Raw genomic sequence first — 21,688 nt, 5'->3', positions numbered from 1 at the left:
ACGGGGGGTTTAAAAACATAATGTAAAGGATCTAAAAGTTGTGCGGAACACAAGTGCCGTACCGTGTTATCACGTCGTAAAATAAAAATAATGATCGCCCTGCGTTGCCCACTGTATTTGCGTATAACTTTCTCAATTTATTCCCCGTGTGTACGACTGTAGACGCAGCCTGTATTTTTTTTATGTAATTGTAACTTATGTGTTTTTTTATTTGCACAAATGTAAATTGTAGCATTATTTTTTAACTAGAATGTATAAATAATCTATTGGTAAGGGATTGCTGTCACATTTGCAAGGCCATCGTAAAGTAAGGCATTATGCCAATTGTTACATTTTTTTTTATAAAGTTTGAATGGTAAACAATCAAACGGCCCACCTCATAAGTGGTAACTATCGACATATTTTTTCTGGATAATTTACACAACGGCATCTAGACCCAAGTTAAAAAAAGCTTGTGTAATTGGTACTAGATAACTGATATGAATACATTTTTTTATCTAAACACATATATGTATATATTGTTAATTAAGTAATATACATATAACAGTGTGGTTACTACGACGGTAGGGAAAAAATTAAAATTATATAAAAAATTTGACGTTCATAAGCAAAAAAATATTTACATCCAGAATCAACAGAAATCAAGAAAAAATCAACAGCCAGACCTATACCAACAAACATATTTATGTCCAAATAAATCGGCGAGGAATCGATCCCGCGACCATCGGAATTAAGGCCGTGTGTGATGGTGCCCCTACGTGATAAATTCCTGGTGAATTTGACGTACGTGCATGGCAATAGTTGTTCATGCACGGGATTTTCATTTAATGTTAGACATAGACACCTATATAAATATACATTGTAAATAAACTGGCTTTAAAAAAAGAAAAAGAAATTCAATTGAGTTTATTGCCAGTTCTTCTCAATTGAATCTGCATACTGAACTGGACGGTAGGGAAAAAAATATAATATAAAAAAAATGACGTTCATAAGCGGCTAAAATGTCTTTGATAAATAAAGACTTTTGAAGTTTTTAAAATTTGGAATTTGTCACTATAGTCTAACCAACCTGTTTTTTTTTCGGACTACTCTAATGCTGTTGGCCGCAGCTGGCCTTTACAGCTTCACCGGACGTTAGGGGGCGAGTGCAGATGGCACTCCAAACCCGCGGAAAGACTTATGGAGCGGCTGAAGCCCAACTCCTGCCTGACGAAACGACTTTAGTCTGAGGGCACTACTAGGGGTTCGAACCTCAGCTCAGGCCGTCGGAATTTCGATCCCCGTTTGAGTTGGAGGGGGATCGATCGGAGGGGACTAACCGATCTGACCTCTTGCTCATCTTATCATCTCCACTGGTGCCCCGCCAGCATCAATCGTTAGCCCAGGTGCGTATGCTATACCATTATCATCCATTAAAAGTTAATGGAGATATTCAGTGAATTATATACAGTAGCAAATCTATATTAATAATTTCATCAAGGGATACGGTAGACCCGAACGAAACCTTATGTGAATAACAAAACATAAAAAAATATTGATTTCGAGTCGACAACATATATCCGCCAAATTCGGAATATGGAGTATTTCGTTAAATTCTAATTACAAACACTGACAAACAAACCGCAGTCGCCATCTTTTCATTTCACTAGCATTTTCTTCGGTCGTTGATGTTTCGCGAAAATATTGTTTTTGACACTTTTTTATGATAAAACATTATGTGTTTTTTCTTTAAACCTGAAATTGGCCGATTGCGAGACAAATTTGGCAATTTTTTTTATTAATTTGTTTTAAGGCTCTGGATACAAGTCCTTTTTAGCCCAACTTAAAGTTTTCCAAAAAAATAAAACTTTTGCACTCTTTATTTACTATATTTATTAAACACAATGAACGAAGCTTTACAAATCTATGTCTTGCTTACTTTTAATATTCCATGAGAACCGATGACTACAGAAATATCTACCCACATTTCACCCGAGCGAAGCCGGGTTTTCATCTAGTATAATATATTCTCGTTCTGATCAGTTGCACGTTACATATCAACTGTTACTCAGCAACATGATTACTTATTTTAAATGTTAGATTAGACTTTTTTCTTCTAAAATTAATGTGCCTAATAAAAATTACGTTTATTTACTCAAAATTGATCATTGTTCTCTTGTGTTATAATAATAATCTCAGGACAATTCACGCAGCGCCGTCTAGACTAACTTGGGTCTGCTAAAGCTTGTGTTATGGGTACTAGATAACTGATATACATAGTTTTTTTTTAAATACATATATATTGTAACATAGAAAACACCCAGACCGATACAAACAATCATACTCATGAATACAAATGTTTGTGCTGTGCGAGGAATCGAACCCGCGACCATCGGTCATAAAGCGGTATGCTAGACCGCTAGACCACCGAGGACGTCACATTATTGATTACATGAAGTTTCTATCAAGTTAACATCCAACTATTTGAAATATGTATATATATGTATGTTCGTAAGTGTTTCAACTGTATCCGTCCTTGGGTATTGGACATGTTGGGTCCATTGTGACGTCTGTTTATATGTCAGAGGCTTCACATCGAAATAGAATAGAATAGAAATAAACCGTAATAATAAATTACCTAATTTAAATTAATATAGTATTACAGGACAATTCACACAGCGCCATCTAGACCCAAGTTAAGCTAGCTAAAGCTAATGTTATGGGTACTAGACTACTTTTTTTTCGTAAATACATATATATTATACATAGAAAATACCCAGACCGATACAAACAATCATACTCATGAATACAAATGTTTGTGCCGTGCGAGGAATCGAACCCGCGACCATCGGACGTAAAGCGGTGTGCTAGACCGCTAGACCACCGAGGTCGTCAAATAGAATTACAGGATTAGATATTACAGGATTACACAGCGTCATCTAATACCAGACTAAGCAGACCTTGTGTTATGGTTACCAAGCAACTGATGTATTTAGGAGATCTTTAGTACAGATTCCGACTTAGTTCAGACTCCAGCCTCTTACAAGGAATATCTTGTAAGTTTAAATATATACTTTTGTTACATTGTTTAATATTGTAAGTTTCCTTGTGAGCCGTAAATAAGATTATTATTATTATACACTTAGATTTTTTTTGTAAATGTGTCTTTATAAAAAATAGAGCGTACATAGATAATATACATAGAAAAAGTCCAGACTGATAAATAAAATCATACTCATGAAATTTGTATCGTGCGGGGAATCGAACTCACGACTAACGGAAGTAAAGTTAAACTTTATGTTAGTTTAGTGAAGTCAGATTAAATTTTAACAACATCAACAACAAATTTTAAAATAAAATTGGAGTGTCTGTTTGTAAAATTGAAATAACCGTTTTTTACTACATGCATGCATATGAATATAAATACGGTACATACACCAAAAGATTTTTTTTTAATTTTTGTCCGTCTGTCTATATGTACGTTTATTCCGGCTAATCTCTGAAATGGCTGGTACGATTTTGACGGGATTTTTTTGGCAGTTAGCTGATATAATAATGAGTAACTTAGGCTACTTTTATTTTAGAGAAATAAAGTTAAATCCCGGACTAAGTCGCGGGAACAGCTAGTTCTTATATATAAACATATATTCTCGCTCTGGTATATGTTTAGTTCTGCAACCTACATATTTCTCGTTGCAGTATGATGTATTGTATGCCGCGGCGGAGTCCATAAATCAGGGCTGTATCACGGAAACTTCCAGAAGTCTCGGCTATTCGCCCAACTGGATCCTGCACAAACATGTTCAACTTTTACCTATTCATAGGTTTGATTTGTATCTACACAAATCGTTTGTTCAGATTCGTTTTATTTTATTCCTAGCTTTCCGCCCGCGGCTTCACCCGCGTGGACTATAGGTTGTCGCGCGATTAAAGATACGTGCTCAGTGGGATGTTATATAGCTTAAACCTTCCTCTTGAGTCACTCTATCTATTAAAAAAAATTATCAAAATCGGCGAAGTTTTTTTAGAACATATTTCATTACTAGTGGAATTACGCTATTATTATGCGATTTATATAGACGTAAGGTTAGACAGTACACTGATACTAATACTGCTAGATTGGTCTATTTCAGTTATTTACATTGTTTACTCTCTTATATATTAAGTATAGTGTGACGCACCATTAATTAAAAATGGTAAAGTCAATAATCATGTAACCTGAAACGGAACGTCAGAGGCCAGCGACGAGCGATCTACTGTATGAAGAGTCGTGACTCATTAAGAGAGAAATTCAAAGAAGCAAATGTTCTTACCGTTGCTTCTCAGTTTATATATTCAAATATCCTATATGTTCATAAAAATCTTGATTAATTTCCAAAAAAACAGCAATGTTCATAATATTAATACTAGATTTAAAGACAAACTTTCTGTCCCCGAGTATCGTTTAGAAAAAGTCTTTTATGGGAATAGGTATAAAAATTTACAATAAAATACCAAAGGATATGTTGGAATTACCCTTAATTAAATTCAATACATCTTTTAAATCATATTTACTGAGCAAGGCCTATTACTCACTAAACGATTACTTGAATGACGAGCGTGCATGGCAATAGTTGTTCATGCACGGGATTTTAATTTAATGTCAGACATAGACACCTATATATATATTCATTGTATATAAACTGTATACAATGTATATAAACTTTAAAAAAAACTAATTCAATTGAGTTTCTTGCCACTTCTTCTCAATTGGATCTATATACTACACTGGACAGTAGGGAAAAAATAAAATTAGAATGTAAAAAATTTGACGTTCATAAGGGGCTAAAATGTCCTACATAAATAAATTATTTTTGAATTTGAATTATTGTAAAGTTTCAGAAATGATATGTCGATGCAGCAGTACTTTATTTTTATTCCTTTTTCAAATTACGCTCCACATAAATGCTGCTGCACCGACCACTGGAATGTACCTGTCTGCTGCACGGCAATATCACTCCCCTCCGATCGATCCCTCGTCGAAATCAACGGGGATCGATTTTACGACGGCCTGAGGCGAGGTTCGAACCCCTAGTGGTCAGACTAAAGTCGTATCCGTCAGGCGGGAGTTGGCCTTCAGCCGCTCCATAAGTCCTTCCGCGGGTTTGGAGTACCATCTGCTGCCATCACCATCATCCAATGTGAGAAATTGTTTCAAACCGAATTTTAATTTCATAAAACCTCAGTAGTACTTTATATGTGTATATATATTGTATGTATTAATATATTTTATATTTATTTATTTATTATATATATAGTTTTGTAATATAACCTCATTATACTAAGTGTTGCATGATATTGTTAAATTATTTCATTAAAGTCAGCGGAGCACCTAACATATCAATTCTGTCTAATGATATCCTCTGAACCACACGATACAGACTTGCATGTCTTGTGTTGGTTCGCCGTAATGTGTATTAAATGTAAAAGTGTTCTATTGGCTAATAAAGTTATATTATATATTATTATAATTATCTGCACTCGCCCCCTAACGTCCGGTGAAGCTGTAAAGGCCAGCTGCGGCCAACAGCATTAGAGTAGTCCGAAAAAAAAAGCAATGTCACTGCATGAATCGACAACATATTCATTTTTAATTAATCAATTTGTTAATTCCTGATATTCTTTCATGTTATTAATTGATAATAATTTTTATTTCAATTAATTTGTAATAACCTCTGATCACTTAACAGCTAAAAGTTCCGAATGATGTAGAAAGAAAGAAAGAAAGAAAAACATTTATTGACAGCTATTATTACATTTACACATTTGATAAATGTACATTTTACACATATATATATAAAGAAAGTGTTTATATAGAGAAAGAGAGTTTCAGAGTTCAAAGAGGTGTTTATATGTATATATATATATATATACATACATACATACATATAATATATGTAATGATAAAGTGTTTCAGTGTCCGACAATTTATTCTGCAATGGCTTTATCAAAAGTCGGACACATTAGCGCCAGATGTGACCGGGCGCCCGGCCTTAAACTTTTTCGGCACCGACGTATAGTAATGAAATGGATCGCTCTCTCATTTGTTATGTGCGATTTTTTTTTGTTATAACAAACGAGCATATATAGGATTGGAATTGGACGGTGGTAGTTGTTTTGCTATCGGTAAAAACCAATCGGAATCCTATTAGGTGCCTAGTTCTCCATCCAAAATTCTTCTTTTTGAAGTCGATATACAAAAAGAAGAATTTTCACTTTAATATATAAATGTATATTAAAATATTATTATTATTAAATATTCATAATATTAATACTAGATTTAAAGACAAACTTGCTGTCCCCAAGTATCATTTAGAAAAAGTTAATAGGTCTTTTATGGGAATAGGTATAAAAATTTACAATAAGATACCAAAGGATATGTTGGAATTACCCTTAAATAAATTCAAAACATCTGTTAAATCATATTTACTGAGCAAAGCCTATTACTCATTAAACGATTACTTGAATGACGAGTGTGCATGGCAATTGTTGTTCATGCACTGAATTTTCATTTAATGTTAGACATAGACACCTATATAAATATACATTGTAAATAAACTGGCTTTAAAAAAAAAAGTAATTCAATTGAGTTTTTTGCCAGTTCTTCTCAATTGGATCTATATACCGAACTGGACGGTAGGGAGAAAATAAAATTATAATGTAAAAATTTGACGTTCATAAGCGGCTAAAATGTCCTACATGAATAAATGATTTTTGAATTTTGAATTTTCGTAATTTGACGACCTCGGTGGTCTAGCGGTCTAGCACACCGCTTCACGTCCGACGGTTGCGGGTTCGATTCCTCGCACGGCCCAAAATTTGTATTCATGAGTATGATTGTTTGTATCGGTCTGGTTGTTTTCTATGTATAATATGTATATATTTACGAAAAAATCAATTATCTATGTATTTGTATCAGTTATCTAGCACCCATAACACAAGCTTTAGCTAGCTTAACTTGGGTCCACATGACGCTGTGTGAATTGTTAAAAAAAATTGTCTCATGAATGATGATGATACTCAATTCTCTTTGTGGGACAAAATAAAGCACATCATACATTATTATAACTCATACATGCCAGTTTCCGGAGCGCTGACAGACGTGATAAGTGATTGATAACATTATCAGCCACGTATCACCTTATCAATTGGATGTCGATGTAGATGACTATTCTCTGTACGTACTCATAAAATCATCTTGTTTTTATATTTTATAAAGGTACCTTCACACCATGATTATACATGTATTTTTTTAAAATAAATATATGTAAATATCGTAATATATTATAAGTAATTATAAATAAATTTCTGTAGTAATTGTATAGTTGTTTGTTCTCCTTATTGTTGTTTCATTAAATGGAAAAAAATCATTAAAAAGGCTGATATTGAAAAATTCATTAAAAAACTGATCATTAAATCAGTTCTTTTAATAAAATGTTATCTATACATATAAATAAAACTGGAGTGTCTGTTTGTAATATTGAAGTAACCGTTTTTTACTACATGTATATGAATATAAATACGGTACATACACCAAAATAACATTTTTTACAATTTTTATATTGACAATGAATTACTAACTTTGTGTAGAGGACATTTAGTAGATGTAAAATTTGCTTATTTTCATTGCGTAAGTTTCTACTTGTACAATCATTAAGCTTTTTTAAACTACCTAAATATATATATTTTTAAATATCTACATAATATATAAATACCCGTACAAACAATCATACTCATGATTACATATGTTTGCACTTTGAGAGAATCGAACCTGCAATTATCGGAGAGTAAGGCGATAAACCGCTAGACTGACGAGGCTGACAACATAAACAACAAATATGATATATATAACATACACATCACTATGTACGAGTATGTTGTAAATAAACATAAAATTATTACCATGAAAGCACAATTTACAACAAACACATCTCTATGTATGTTGTAAATAAACATACACCTATGTCTGTATAGAAAATACATTCATAATATATTCTCTATATAAAATTCTCGTGTCACAGTTTTCGTTCCCATACTCCTCCGAAACTTGACCGATTCTCATGAAATTTTGTGAGCGTATTGATTAGGTCTGAGAATCGGGCAACATCTACGTTTCATCCCCCTAAATGTTAGGGGTAGTCCAACCCTATTTTTTTTTTAATTTACGGCAAAACAACGTTTGACGGGACAGCTAGTATTCTCTATATTATTATTTGAACAGTAATGATAATAACTATGTATATGTATGTATGAACCTTAAGAAACATCAAATTTGTATCTAGTGAGTCATTTACTGATAAAATACTGATAAATATCTATATATACTGTATTAAAAGCATACTCATTTTATTGCTAAGACAGTAAACAATGAAATTGTTTTCCAAAATGGGTTATACATCGATTTGTGTTACAATTTTCGTAGTGTTATACATTAGTGCAACCTCAGGCACCGATCTAAATTTGGGAACGACTGTAAATGGTCAGTTAGCTTACGTAGAGAACGTGAAGTTATCATCATTCCCTCTGAAGGTTAGAACCAAGAATGTATTCTACAATGACGAGCAAAATCCTAAAGTTATAAAGGTAAATATTGATTTATACAATTTAGAATGGATGTGTGGTGTGACGAGGATAGACAAGATAAAGAATGAATACATCAGAGGAAGTATGAAAGTGGCGCCGATGTCAGAGAGGTTAAAGAGTAATCGTCTATCGTGGTATGGACATGTAATGCGTAGGAATGAAGATCATATCCTAAGGACGCTGTTACATATGAATGTGGATGGTTATAAGGGTAGAGGAAGACCGAAAAAGAGATGGATGGACTGTGTGAAAGATGATATGGTGAGAAAGGGAGTAAATAACGGAATGACTGCGAACAGAGATGAATGGAAGAGAAAAACATATTACGCCGACCCCAAATAAATGGGATAAGGAAGAAGCAGATGATGATTGATTTATTCAATTTAGAATATTATTACTATTTAGTTACAGTCTCTTATCATATAAAACAGTTCCTTTGCAAAAAAGGAATATTATTACTATAAACTATTGTTTTTTGTCAATTTATATTTCTAAACTAGCTGTACACGCGACTTCGTCCGCGTGGGATTAAACTTTATTTTTCTAAATTAAAAGTAGCCTAAGTTACTCTTTGTTACATCAGCTACCTGCCAATAAAAGTCCCGTCAAAATCGATCCAGCCATTTCAGCGATTAGCCGGAACAAACAGACAGACAGACTGACAGACAAAAATTGTAAAAACTGTTATTTTGGTGTATGTACCGTACTCGTATATATATTCTTCAAAAAAACTTGCTATAAAATTGAAGAATTCGTTAACGATAATAATGTTTCTATACATAAACTTAAAATCCATAGCGCTGGCAATATTCTCTGATTACATTAATAATGAGTCCTTAGTTTCTATGTTGATTATCGCATGCCTCTTACTTGTTATACTGTAATTATAAAATATATAAAAAAAATCTATTCAAAAGAGCAACACACAAGTTTCTTGCTCATTCTTCTTGTGATGAATCTGCATTCCGAATGCGTGGTAGAATCAAAATATGACTATTCAAAAGTGCTTTTGATAATAATAATGAGTTTATTTGAATAAAGATTATTTCTATTGGGTGATATTTGTAATAGAAATAGGAATATAAATAATCTTTATTCGATTAAACTTAATATAAGCACTTTTGAATAGTCACATTTTTGTTTTTCTACCGCTCATTCGGAACGCAGACTTATCACAAGAAGAATGAGCAAGAAACATGTGTGTTGCTCTTTTAAATAAATGTTGTTTGAGTAGATTTAATGTTATTTTAAGTAGGTTTACATTAACAAGGATTAGACAGGATTAGTAAATAAACAATCCAGGAAAATTACCTACCGTTATCTATACCAATCAAATCGTATTACTGGAGAGATAAACTTGTTTAAAAATAGATAATCAATTGAAACCTATTATCTAGATAGATAATAGGTTTCAATTGATCTAAGTGTATAGATAGATATCTATATACACTTAAGTTAATATGTTAAACTACTAATATATACATATAAATAAAATTGGAGTAATATTGAAATAACCATTTTACTAATATAAATACAGTACATACACCAAAATAATATTTTCTTACATTTTTTGTCTGTCTCTGTCTGTCGGTCTGTCTATTTGTTACGGCTAATAACTAATGGCTGGACCGATTTTAACGGGACTTTTTTTGGCAGGTAGCTGATGTAATAAGGAGTAAGTTAGGCTACTTTTATTTTAGAAAAATAAAGTTAATTTCCATACGGACGAAGTCGCAGGGACAGTTAGTATTGTATAAAAATCAAAAGTAGTGAAAAAATAAAGTGATGCTACTCATTCTACCCTAGCCAATTAAATATTTGGAAACAATGTTTTCTATGTAATATATAAAATTCTCGTGTGTTTGTAAGAAAATTCCTCCGAAACGGCTTGACCGCATCTCATAAGACGCGGTCAAGCCGTTTAATTATGTGTGTATATATATATAAATAAATTATGTGTGTATATTCAGTAGGTCTGAGAATAGAATGTAAACTATTTCTATACATCTCAAGTCTTATTTATTTTTCATTTTAAACCTTATTAATATTATGAAGACGGAAATTTGTGAGTATGGATGGATGTTTGTTACTCTTTCATTCAAAATCTACTAAACGGATTTTAATGAAACTTTACAGTAACATAGCATATATATCTATACATAAAAATATTGGCTATAAAATTATAATTTGTTGTTATAAAATAAATACAACCCCTAAATCTATACAATGGTCGTGGGTTCGATTCCTCGCGCGGTACAAAAATTTGTATTCATGAATATGATTGTTTGTATCGGGTTAGGTGTTTTATATGTGTATTTTTATTAACTGGGCAGATGCTTACCATTATATATACATATACATTATATATATATATACATGAGTCTATACATGCAAGTGTAGCAAATGGGTACTAGCTCCAGTTACCGTCCACCTAATTCGCCTTTACCCTTCTACCATGAATTCCTAATTTTTAATAGCAATATTAATTAATTTATTTATTTATTAGCATACAAAACAGATTACAATCAATATAATAATATAGCTAGGAGCGTGTAGTTCAGTACAAAACTGGATTGTAATCCAACACTATGTATGCCTAAGAGCTAAATTATATAGACGCATTCAATATACGCTAGATAAGGTTATATAATGAAAAGTAAACTAAATAGAAAATAATATATAATATGTCATGTTAACAGAATTTTATTTATATTAAAGAAAAGAAAATTGGTACAATGTTAAATATAATTTGTCTCTTTACGGTGGAAATTTAATTGTCTCCGGAACTGGACCAGCGTTGAATGGAAAATATCTATATTTCTATTATTATCTAATAGAAATAGAAATATTAATACTAGTATATATGCCAAAGCAACGTTTTCCGTGTTAGCTAGTGTTACTATAGGATTTCACTAGTAATTTTGGAACAAGACCGCCTAATTGTCATTTATCATCAGGTCAACTGCCTATCTAATTGTCATTCCTGTTACATAGAGTATATATATATATATGTAGTACATAGTACATGTAATTTTTTTTTCAGGGTATATCAGCAGTAGATTTACTCAGAGGCAATGCATCAGCCACAATCACTGCTGGTGGTGTGGGCACCACGTTCGCCAATATACGATTGAAGAGTGAACGAGGTGAAGGACTGGATTACCAAGTTCAAGTGTTCGTCTGATTTTTATGTATAAATACATTTTATACATAAAACATACAACATACACAAACATACACACACACTAAGAGTTGAAATTCGTCTAAACCGTTACGTGTATATACTATAATATATTTTATATATAAAACATATAAGTGCACAAATACTAGAGTACAAATTTATATATTATATAGTGTTTATTATAAAATATAATAAAAATGTATGAGTGTGTGTATGTTCATATGCAATATATATACACTCATACATAAATTTGTAATGTCTTATTTTGCTGAATTTATGACTTATTGATTATAAAAGTTGTTTTTTATTTTCTTTTTAATTGATTGTATATATTATTTATTTGTAATTTATTTTATATATAAATTGTAAGCTATATTGCTTACAATTTATATATAAAATAAACTTTCTTAACACACAGCCTAACCTAGAACAGAACAGCTATTAAAATAAAATTTATTAATAATATAGTAACTCATTTATTCTTCTTTATTAAATTATATTCATTTGTATATATTTTATACATTAAAAGTGTTATTATTATTTATTGTTATTGGTTTATTTTTTTTTTTATTCTATTAGAATAAGACTAAATTATTTGTGTAATAATCCGAAAACTAAATCAATTACGTAATCATAATCACGTGGATTGATTTAGTTTTCAGATGGATGTAAAGAATCTTTGAAATTATTAGTGCATATCCAGTAGAAATATACATCTCTTATATGAATGCCCGGCACACAGTCTAGCGACTACTAGTTGATGAAAGAAATAAGAACGGACAGAAAAATACGGACTCCTCGGTTTGTGAAGTCGGTTAAAAAGTAAACCACAGTGTGGAATGCAAATTCTGGGTTCAGTAGTCGTATCTCGGAGGTGAAGTGTAGCTCACATATTGGTCAACACGCATCGGTAAGTCTATATAGTCCAAGAGCTGGTAACGTTTTTATTAAAAGTTTCCTTTAATGTACTTTGCCTTGATTTATATATTGTTAGCTTTACTCACAAACGTTACTTTGCCATATAAATTAAAATCGGTATAAAAAAATTGGGCTTGATGGTGGAAGGGTGAAAATTTAGGGTTGTATATATATTTTTTAATGTAAAAAAATACAAATACGATATATTATCCAAACAGTAAAAATAAAATATTAGGGATGGACAACACTTATCACTTAGTGATATTAAAAATAGATAGTAGACAATTCTAAGACCTACTGAATATGTATATAAAATTTCATAAAAATCGATCCAGCCGTTTCGGAGAAGTATGGTAACTAACATTGTGACACTAGAATTTTATACATTTTATACATAATTAACAATTCTCACAGCGCCATCTAGACCCAAGTTAAACTAGCTAAAGCTCGTATACTAGATAACTGATATAAATACATAGATATTTTTAATTTCAATCTGGGTGTTTTCTATGTATAATATGTTACATACATATTATAAATATAAAACACCCAGATCGACACAATCATACTCATGATTACAAATGTTAGTGTCGTACCAACAATCGAAGCTGCTACCATCGGTTGTAAGGCTAAACAGCTAGACTACCGAGGCTTTAAATTAATCATTTGGTGACCACTAGTTATAATCATTAGGTGATATTTACAAGCTCATCATATATGTCATGAGCTCTTATACTATCTAGTGTTGACTATAGTCCCACGTTGAATATGCAGTGCGGTGGGCGTGACCTAAACTCTTGTAAGCCTTTGTTTGGCTCGATATTGGACGGCCGTTCATCGTCCTCTTTGATACATGCCGAAAATATGCACATTGTGTACATTGTTTCCTGGTGCGTGAGTTTATCTCGGCACAGAAACGTGGTCGCTAACTATGGGCCTCATGAATAAGCTCAGAGTCACTCGGAGGTAAATAAAAAGGCTCAAAGATCTCTACGACGATCGGTCCTGCGCTGCTCGTATCCTATGCCTTCCAGCGATCTTGACCAGATCGTCGTTTCACCTTGCTGGAGACCTTCTCACGCTGCGTCTTCCGGTCCGCGGTCGCTACTCGAGGACTTTACTGCTCCAATGGCCATCTCTCCTACGAGCTATATGCCCTGCCTTGCCACTTCAATTTCGGATTGCAGTCGTAACTGTATATAGTAATATACTATGTTTCTTGTAGGTATTTTTTAACAGCCTCATGGTCCTTTGCTTCACTACCCCGACTTACAAAATAAATAATCAAAAAATCTTTATTCATCTAGGTATATAACAGACTCTTATGATGTACCAAATCTACCGTTAGTTCGGAATGATTTCGAGATGACAAGAAACTCAGCTCGTATTCTTTTCAAATAAATGTTTACATGTTTACAATAATACACAGTCGTTCAAATTTGGGAGAATAGAGTTATGTTCATAACTTGAACAGACCAGTCCCCACAAGCAGCACCCGTTCACGAGTATGATGGATGAGCCAGCCATCATTGCACTCAACAATATTTGAGGGAGCACATCGACTCGGTCCACCACGCTGTCCGTCCCATATGCTTAAATTTAAAGATTTAAGTTTTGTTTTAAAGATTTAAGCATACATAGAGACGGACAGACAGCGACAGCGACTTTATTTTATACTATGTTTTGAAATATACTACTAGAAATTATTTACATAGTTGTCTTTTATTTTTACATTACATAGGGGTAGTAAATTTTAATATTTTCTATAAAAATAATCTTTATATACACGACTTTACGAATACATAATCCATATAAAACATTCCAAAAAATTCTCAACACCTCTCGTCTAAATGTTTCCAGGTTCTAAATATACCAAATATACTGCAAACAACAAAACAGCTTATATTAAAGCCACCTAGCCACCTACAGCAGGGTAGGCGCTTATAAATTAATTTGTAATTAACACAATAACTATTAAACGAACCCCTGCGCATCCACCCTTGTAACAAAGCTTTAAATATCCTGCAAAATAAAGAAAGCGTATAGTTTAAGTCCACTTATTTTTACGATCCATAAATTAACCAACATCAGGTGCTGTTGGATGTTACATTTAAAGTTCAAAGTGTTAAAGTTTAATTTTAGTTACCCGTTCATGGGTGGAGAGTATATCAGTGCTGGTGTTAACGAGTATTTGATTGCTGTGATAATGTCTCGGTACCGTTGCGACACCTCTACTAAAACTATATTCTTTAGTGTTATCTGGAATATATCGTCCTCTCTCTAACAGTATATGTTAGAGAGAGATGGCAGGTGAGTTAAACGATGGGTTTTCGAGAAACGTAACTTTGGTAGGGGTGGTAGTTTCCCTGGTGGATCGTTAATCGACTTGTAACTAATTTCTTGACTTCCTACTCTTGTGGAATTTAATTATTTATGTTTGTTGCGATGGTCAGTTATTTATTTGGATACTAGCTAACGAAGTTATTTTATTTTTATTGAATTAGAATAATATTGGTGAAAACTAGAATCATTTACACTTATTGATAGCAAATTAGGTACTAGATAGCATCATTTTGAGTGGAGTTACCATGTGTTTACACGTGTTTTCTAAGAAGAAGCTTAAAAAACTAAAAAAACATTTTGTTTTCTGTCAAAGATTGAGAGCGTAGAGATTGTAAAGTAAAAGATAAATGTTGATTTCTGTCAAAGATTGAGAGCCTTGGTGATATAACGTAGAGATTGTAAAGTAAAAGATAAATCTTGTGTTCTGTCAAAGATTGGGAGCCTTGGTGACATAATGTAGAGATTGTAAAGTAAAAGATAAATCTTGGTTTCTGTCAAAGATTGAGAGCCTTGGTGATATAACGTAGAGATTGTAAAGTAAAAGATAAATCTTGGTTTCTGTCAAAGATTCGGAGCCTTGGTGACATAATGTAGAGATTGTAAAGTAAAAGATAAATCTTGGTTTCTGTCAAAGATTGAGAGCCTTGGTGATATAACGTAGAGATTGTAAAGTAAAAGATAAATCTTGGTTTCTGTCAAAGATTGGGAGCCTTAGTGGCATAACGTAGAGATTGTAAAGTAAAAGATAAATGTTGATTTCTGTCAAAGATTGAGAGCCTTGGTGACATAGCGTAGAGCTTGTAAAGTAAATGATATATCTTGGTTTCTGTCAAAGATTGGGAGCCTTAGTGGCATAACGTAGAGATTGTAAAGTAAAAGATATATCTTGGTTTCTGTCAAAGATTGAGAGCCTTGGTGATATAACGTAGTGATTGCGAGCCTTGGTGACATAACGTAGAGATTGTAAAGTAAAAGATAAATCTTGGTTTCTGTCAAAGATTGGAGCATAGAGATTGTAAAGTAAAAGATAAATCTTGGTTTCTGTCAAAGATTGAGAGCGTAGAGATTGTAAAGTAAAAGATAAATGTTGATTTCTGTCAAAGATTGAGAGCCTTGGTGACATAACGTAGAGATTGTAAAGTAAAAGATATATCTTGGTTTCTGTCAAAGATTGAGAGCGTAGAGATTGTAAAGTAAAAGATAAATCTTGGTTTCTGTCAAAGATTGAGAGCCTTGTAGAGATTGTAAAGTAAAAGATAAATCTTGGTTTCTGTCAAAGATTGAGAGCGTAGAGATTGTAAAGTAAAAGATAAATCTTGATTTCTGTCAAAGTTTGAGAGCGTAGAGATTGTTAAGTAAAAGATAAATCTTGGTTTCTGTCAAAGATTGAGAGCGTAGAGATTGTAAAGTAAAGATAAATCTTGATTTCTGTCAAAGATTGAGAGCGTAGAGATTGTTAAGTAAAAGATAAATCTTGGTTTCTGTCAAAGATTGAGAGCGTAGAGAGATTGTTAAGTAAAAGATAAATCTTGATTTCTGTCAAAGATTGAGAGCGTTGTTAAGTGACTTGATTTCTGTCAAAGATTGAAGCGTAGAGATTGTTAAGTAAAAGATAAATCTTGATTTCTGTCAATTGAGAGCGTATATCTTGGTTTCTGTCAAAGATTGAGAGCGTAGAGATTGTAAAGTAAAAGATAAATCTTGGTTTCTGTCAAAGATTGAGAGCCTTGGTGACATAACGTAGAGATTGTAAAGTAAAAGATACATTTTGACGACCTTGGTGATCTAGTGGTCTAGTACACCGCCTTACGACCGATGATGGCGGGTTCGGTTCCTCGCACGGCACAAACAATTGTATTCATGAGTATGTATGATTGTTTGTATTGGTCTGGGTGTTTTCTGTGTATAATATAATAATATATATATATTTACAAAAAAAAGTATGTATCTATGTATATGTATCAGTTGTCTAGTACCCATAACACAAGCTTTAGCTAGCTTAACTTGGGTCTTGATGGCGCTGTGTGAATTGTCCTGAGATTATTATTATTATTTCTTAAACTTAAATAATAATAATTATTATTATTTTGGTTCCTGTCAAAGATTGAGAGCCATGGTGGTATAACGTAGAGAATTTGAATATTTGAACGTCTATCTTCTTCTTTCCCTCTGAAGGTTAGAACCAAGAATATATACAATGACGAGCAAAATCCCAAAGTTATCAAGGTAAATATTTGTTTACATAATTTAGAACTTTATTACTATTTAATTACAGTCTCTTATTACTGATGTTCTTAGTTGTCTTACTTGCGATATTCGCGAATTTATTTATTATTTACGACACATAGGTAACACCATGTATCATGAATAATAAAATAGAAATAGAAATAATCTTTATAGAAATAAACACTTTTTCGGAATGCAGACTCATCACAAGACAGATAAATAAACATAAATAAATAATAAATATACATAGGTAATACCATGTGTCGTAAATAATAAATAGCATAAATATAGGTAATAAAGCATTTTAAAAAAGTTTTTTTTTAAAGATTGTACTTTCGGATTGGTCCCATCTTTTTTGTGTTTGGAGTACATTTTTTTGAAACTATCCAGTAGATAAAAGGGCACAGTGGATCATATGGTAATGATGCCGCGGACGAGCTGGCGAGAAGAGATGAGAGGTGGATGTAGGAGGGCATGGTGGTAGCAGGCCCCATCCCGCTCTTGCCATTATACTTCTCGCAATTTCGATCCTGATTTCGCTAAAGATCTGCAAACAATCAAAAGTGGCAATTTCTAAAAATAACCAGCGATTGACAAAACGCCTACTAAATCTGGACAGGTATAACCTCAAAATAATGATAAGGACAATAATGGGCCACTGTCCTTTAAACAAACATCTGTACACAATAGGTGCTACTGACAGTTCTTTTTGTCGGGGCTGCTTTGTAGCCGAGGAAACGGCTGCTCACGTAATCCTGGAGTGCGTAGCAGTGGCTACATAACGTAAAGAAATCCTCGGAACGGTGAGGTCGCTCCATGAACCCTGTGAAGATACCAGGAGACTTCTGCGCTTCTGGGAGGAGCTTGGCTGGCTACTTTTGTAACCTAGCTCTACACGCACAACGGCCCAGATGAGAATGGAATCCAACTTATATTACATTACATTTTTTTGAGAAAATATTATCAAATGAGATTGTCTGTCATTTCAATCATATAAGACTGGACAATATATTTTTATAGGGGGGAAAGGAGATTGTTAGTGATGTAGACTGATGATCCTATTGCTAGCAATGTACCATGTCAGGTTGACCTCCACGCGGTTCCCCCTGGAAACCATAGTGATAAGTTCTTGGTGAATTTGTCACGATGGGCTAACTGGCCTGACCTTATGCTCATCTTATCATCCTCCACTGGTACCCCGCCAGCGTAAACTGCTAGCGCAGGCGGGTGCACCATTCCATTATCATCCATAAGAAGAAAAAAAAATTATAAGTCCGATATATTATATTTGCCAGACGCAAGTATATTAACTTATGGACGATAAATAAAGTTTTAATAGTATATCTATATTTAGAGGCGGTGTGCACGGATCTAATCCCTGAACAACAATAGGCTTTGTCACATGATTGGTTTCAGAGCACAATAAAGGGATACGATACACAATGTATACGTGTAATGCAGATAATTTTAGTTCCACTAGATATATGTGACAACCCTGAGATTCACGATATTGAGTATTTGATGTGAAAATAAATCTTCCCATTATAGATATATATATATATATATATATATATATGTAATAGTAATAACTTATTTAGATAATTTTATAACAACCTCGGTGGTCTAGCGGTCTAGCACACCGCTTTACGTCCGATGGTCGCGGATTCGATTCCTCGCACGTCACATACATTTGTATTCATGAGTACATATGATTATCTGTAACGATCTGGGTGTTTTCTATGTATAATATGTATGTTTTTACGAAAAAAACATCTATATACTTGTATCAGCTATCTAGTACCCGTAACACAAGATTTAGGTAGCTTAAATTGGGACTAGATGGCGCTGTGTGAATTGTCCTGAGATTATTATTATTATTATATATAAAAAGTATAGAGTACATTTCAAAGGCGATTTAGCCTACCGTAATATACCGCTATATCCTCTTCTTAATTGTAAACAAACTTGTTATATACGATCATTTGCTATGTACGTTTTAATCCTAAAAAACTACGCGGATTTTGTTAAGTTTTTTTTAATAGACAGAATAGATAGAGTGACTTAAGAGGAAGGTTTAAGCTATATAACATCCCATTACTGAGCATGATAACCTATAACACAAAGCTAGTAATTGAGTAAATAAAAGATTAAAAACTATAGTCCATACCTAGTACCAAACGGCACTATAAATATAGAATAGAACAGAACAGAACAGAACAGAACAGAACAGAACAGAACAGAACAGAACAGAGTAGAGTAGAGTAGAGTAGAGTAGAGTAGAGTAGAGTAGAGTAGAGTAGAGTAGAGTAGAGTAGAGTAGAGTAGAGTAGAGTAGAGTAGAGTAGAGTAGAGTAGAGTAGAGTAGAGTAGAATAGAATAGAATAGAATAGAATAGAATAGAATAGAATAGAATAGAATAGAATAGAATAGAATAGAATAGAATAGAATAGAATAGAATAGAAATAATCTTTATTGAAATTATATAAGCACATTTGAATACTCTTTTCTTTATTCGGAAAGCATCACTAGAAGAATGAGATAGAAACTAGCGTGCTCTATTGAATAAACGTTGTTTTAAATAAATACACATTAATAAGGAGGAGGCATGCAATCAAAATAGAAACCGCTACTCGCTCATTCTTCATGCAATCAGATAATATTGAATCTAAAGCTTTTTTTATAAAAACTTTATTATCTAATCTAAATATATATAACTCAAAGGTGACTGACATAGTACAACGCACAGCCCAAACCACTGGACGGATCGGGCTAAAATTTGGCAGATTGGTAGATGTTATGACGTAGGCATCCGCTAAGAAAGGATTTTAATTAATTCTACCCCTAAGGTGACAAAATAGGGGATGAAAGTTTGTATGAAACTTTGTCAATTTTAAACCGATCGGGCTGAGATTTTGCATTCATAAAGCTACTATGACGTAGGCATCTCCATAGAAAGGATTTTGATAAATTCCACCCTTAAGGAGATAAATTAACGCGAGCGAAGCCGCGGGCATAAGCTAGTGATATATAAACTCTTTCATTTTATATTACGCTTTTAAATACGTTCAGGTTAGGTAGTCTTCTTATTATTATCATAGCCCATTATTCAGACTTTTTTATTGAAATTTTTTTTTCTTGCTTATACTATATCCAGTTCTTGGTTGTCTGCTTGTTTCCAAACAAAGGCATCCTCTAATCTTTTCCACTCTGTTCTGTTTGTGTGATCCTGGTCCATATCTTCCCTGCTGTTCTAACTATTTCATTCTCCTATCTTCTATTTGGTCTTCTTTTTCTATGTCCTTGTCTTGGGTACCAAGTTATAACCTTGCTCCAACCGCACGTTCAGTTTATGTAGGCTTCTAAAATAGGTCATTTAGAGCTTTAACATTTTAATAAATAAGAGGTTAAGTAACTCAACCGATATTTTTTTATCGGCAATTGACTTCCTGTTAAAGTATTATGTTTCCAATTAATCATCATTAATTTAAACATAATACAAAATGTCATATCTTTCAGAGAGGATAACTCCCGTAATACCAGGATAAAAAAACCCCGCTATTGGTTATTCAATATTCATTTTAACTCAAAAGCATCAAAAGGTCAAAGATAATAAAAATTAAAATTATAATGTAAAAATTTTACGTTCATGAGCGGCTGAAATGTCCTACGTGAATAAATGATTTTGAATTTGTATTGTAATTTTATTCTTCTGTATTTTAAAATATACCTTCAGAAGAAAAATGTACTCAATTGGACTGCAAATTCTCTTCATATATATATATATATATATAACTTAAAGGTGACTGACGTAGTGATCTATCAACGCACAGCCCAAACCACTGGACGAATCGGGCTCAAATTTGGCATGCAGGTAGATGTTATGACGTAGGCATCCGCTAAGAAAGAATTTTGATTCATTCTACCCCCAAGGGGATAAAATAGGGGATGAAAATTTGTATGAAACTTTGTCAATTTTAAACCGATCGAGTTGAGACTTTGCATGCATAAATCTGACGTAAGCATCCCCTAAGAAAGGATTTTGATAAATTCCACCCCTAAGGGGATAAATTAACATAAGCTAGTATATAATAAGAAGAGTGAAATAGTTTAAAAGAATATAATTGTAAATTTGGTGTATGTAAACACCTTACTAATATTATAGATGCCAAAAAATCTCTGTCTGTCTGTCTATCGTGCTTTCACGCCAAACCTACTGAACCGATTTAAATGAAATTTGTTGCACACATAGTCTAAACTAGTGATTCCCTAAGTGTAGTGTCTATATCGATCCCTGCTGATCTATGACAAACTGCAAGTGGTCTAAGACAGTGGTCATCTTGTTGTTTTTCTTTATGTTTTTAACACTAAACTTTACTGCAGTTAGAAATTTACAAAAAATCAATACCAGGTAAGAATGGG

The 21,688-nt window shown here is 32.9% G+C and overlaps 1 protein-coding gene across 1 annotated transcript; it reads left to right on the top strand.

Moving 5' to 3' along the window:
• Positions 1-8,403: 8,403 nt before the first annotated feature.
• Positions 8,404-11,785, top strand: LOC131844952 (uncharacterized). Its single transcript, XM_059193946.1, has 2 exons — positions 8,404-8,601; positions 11,645-11,785. The coding sequence occupies exons 1-2, from the start codon at positions 8,404-8,406 to the stop codon at positions 11,783-11,785; spliced, it is 339 nt and encodes a 112-aa protein (XP_059049929.1).
• The last annotated feature ends 9,903 nt before the right edge of the window (positions 11,786-21,688 follow it).

The sequence above is a fragment of the Achroia grisella genome, unplaced genomic scaffold (genome assembly GCF_030625045.1).
Source record: "Achroia grisella isolate CSIRO2021 unplaced genomic scaffold, CSIRO_AGI_Agris_v1 utg44407, whole genome shotgun sequence".
Taxonomy (NCBI): domain Eukaryota; kingdom Metazoa; phylum Arthropoda; class Insecta; order Lepidoptera; family Pyralidae; genus Achroia; species Achroia grisella.
The sequence above is the reverse complement of the archived record's forward strand: the minus strand, read 5'-3'. Positions and strand labels throughout refer to the sequence as shown.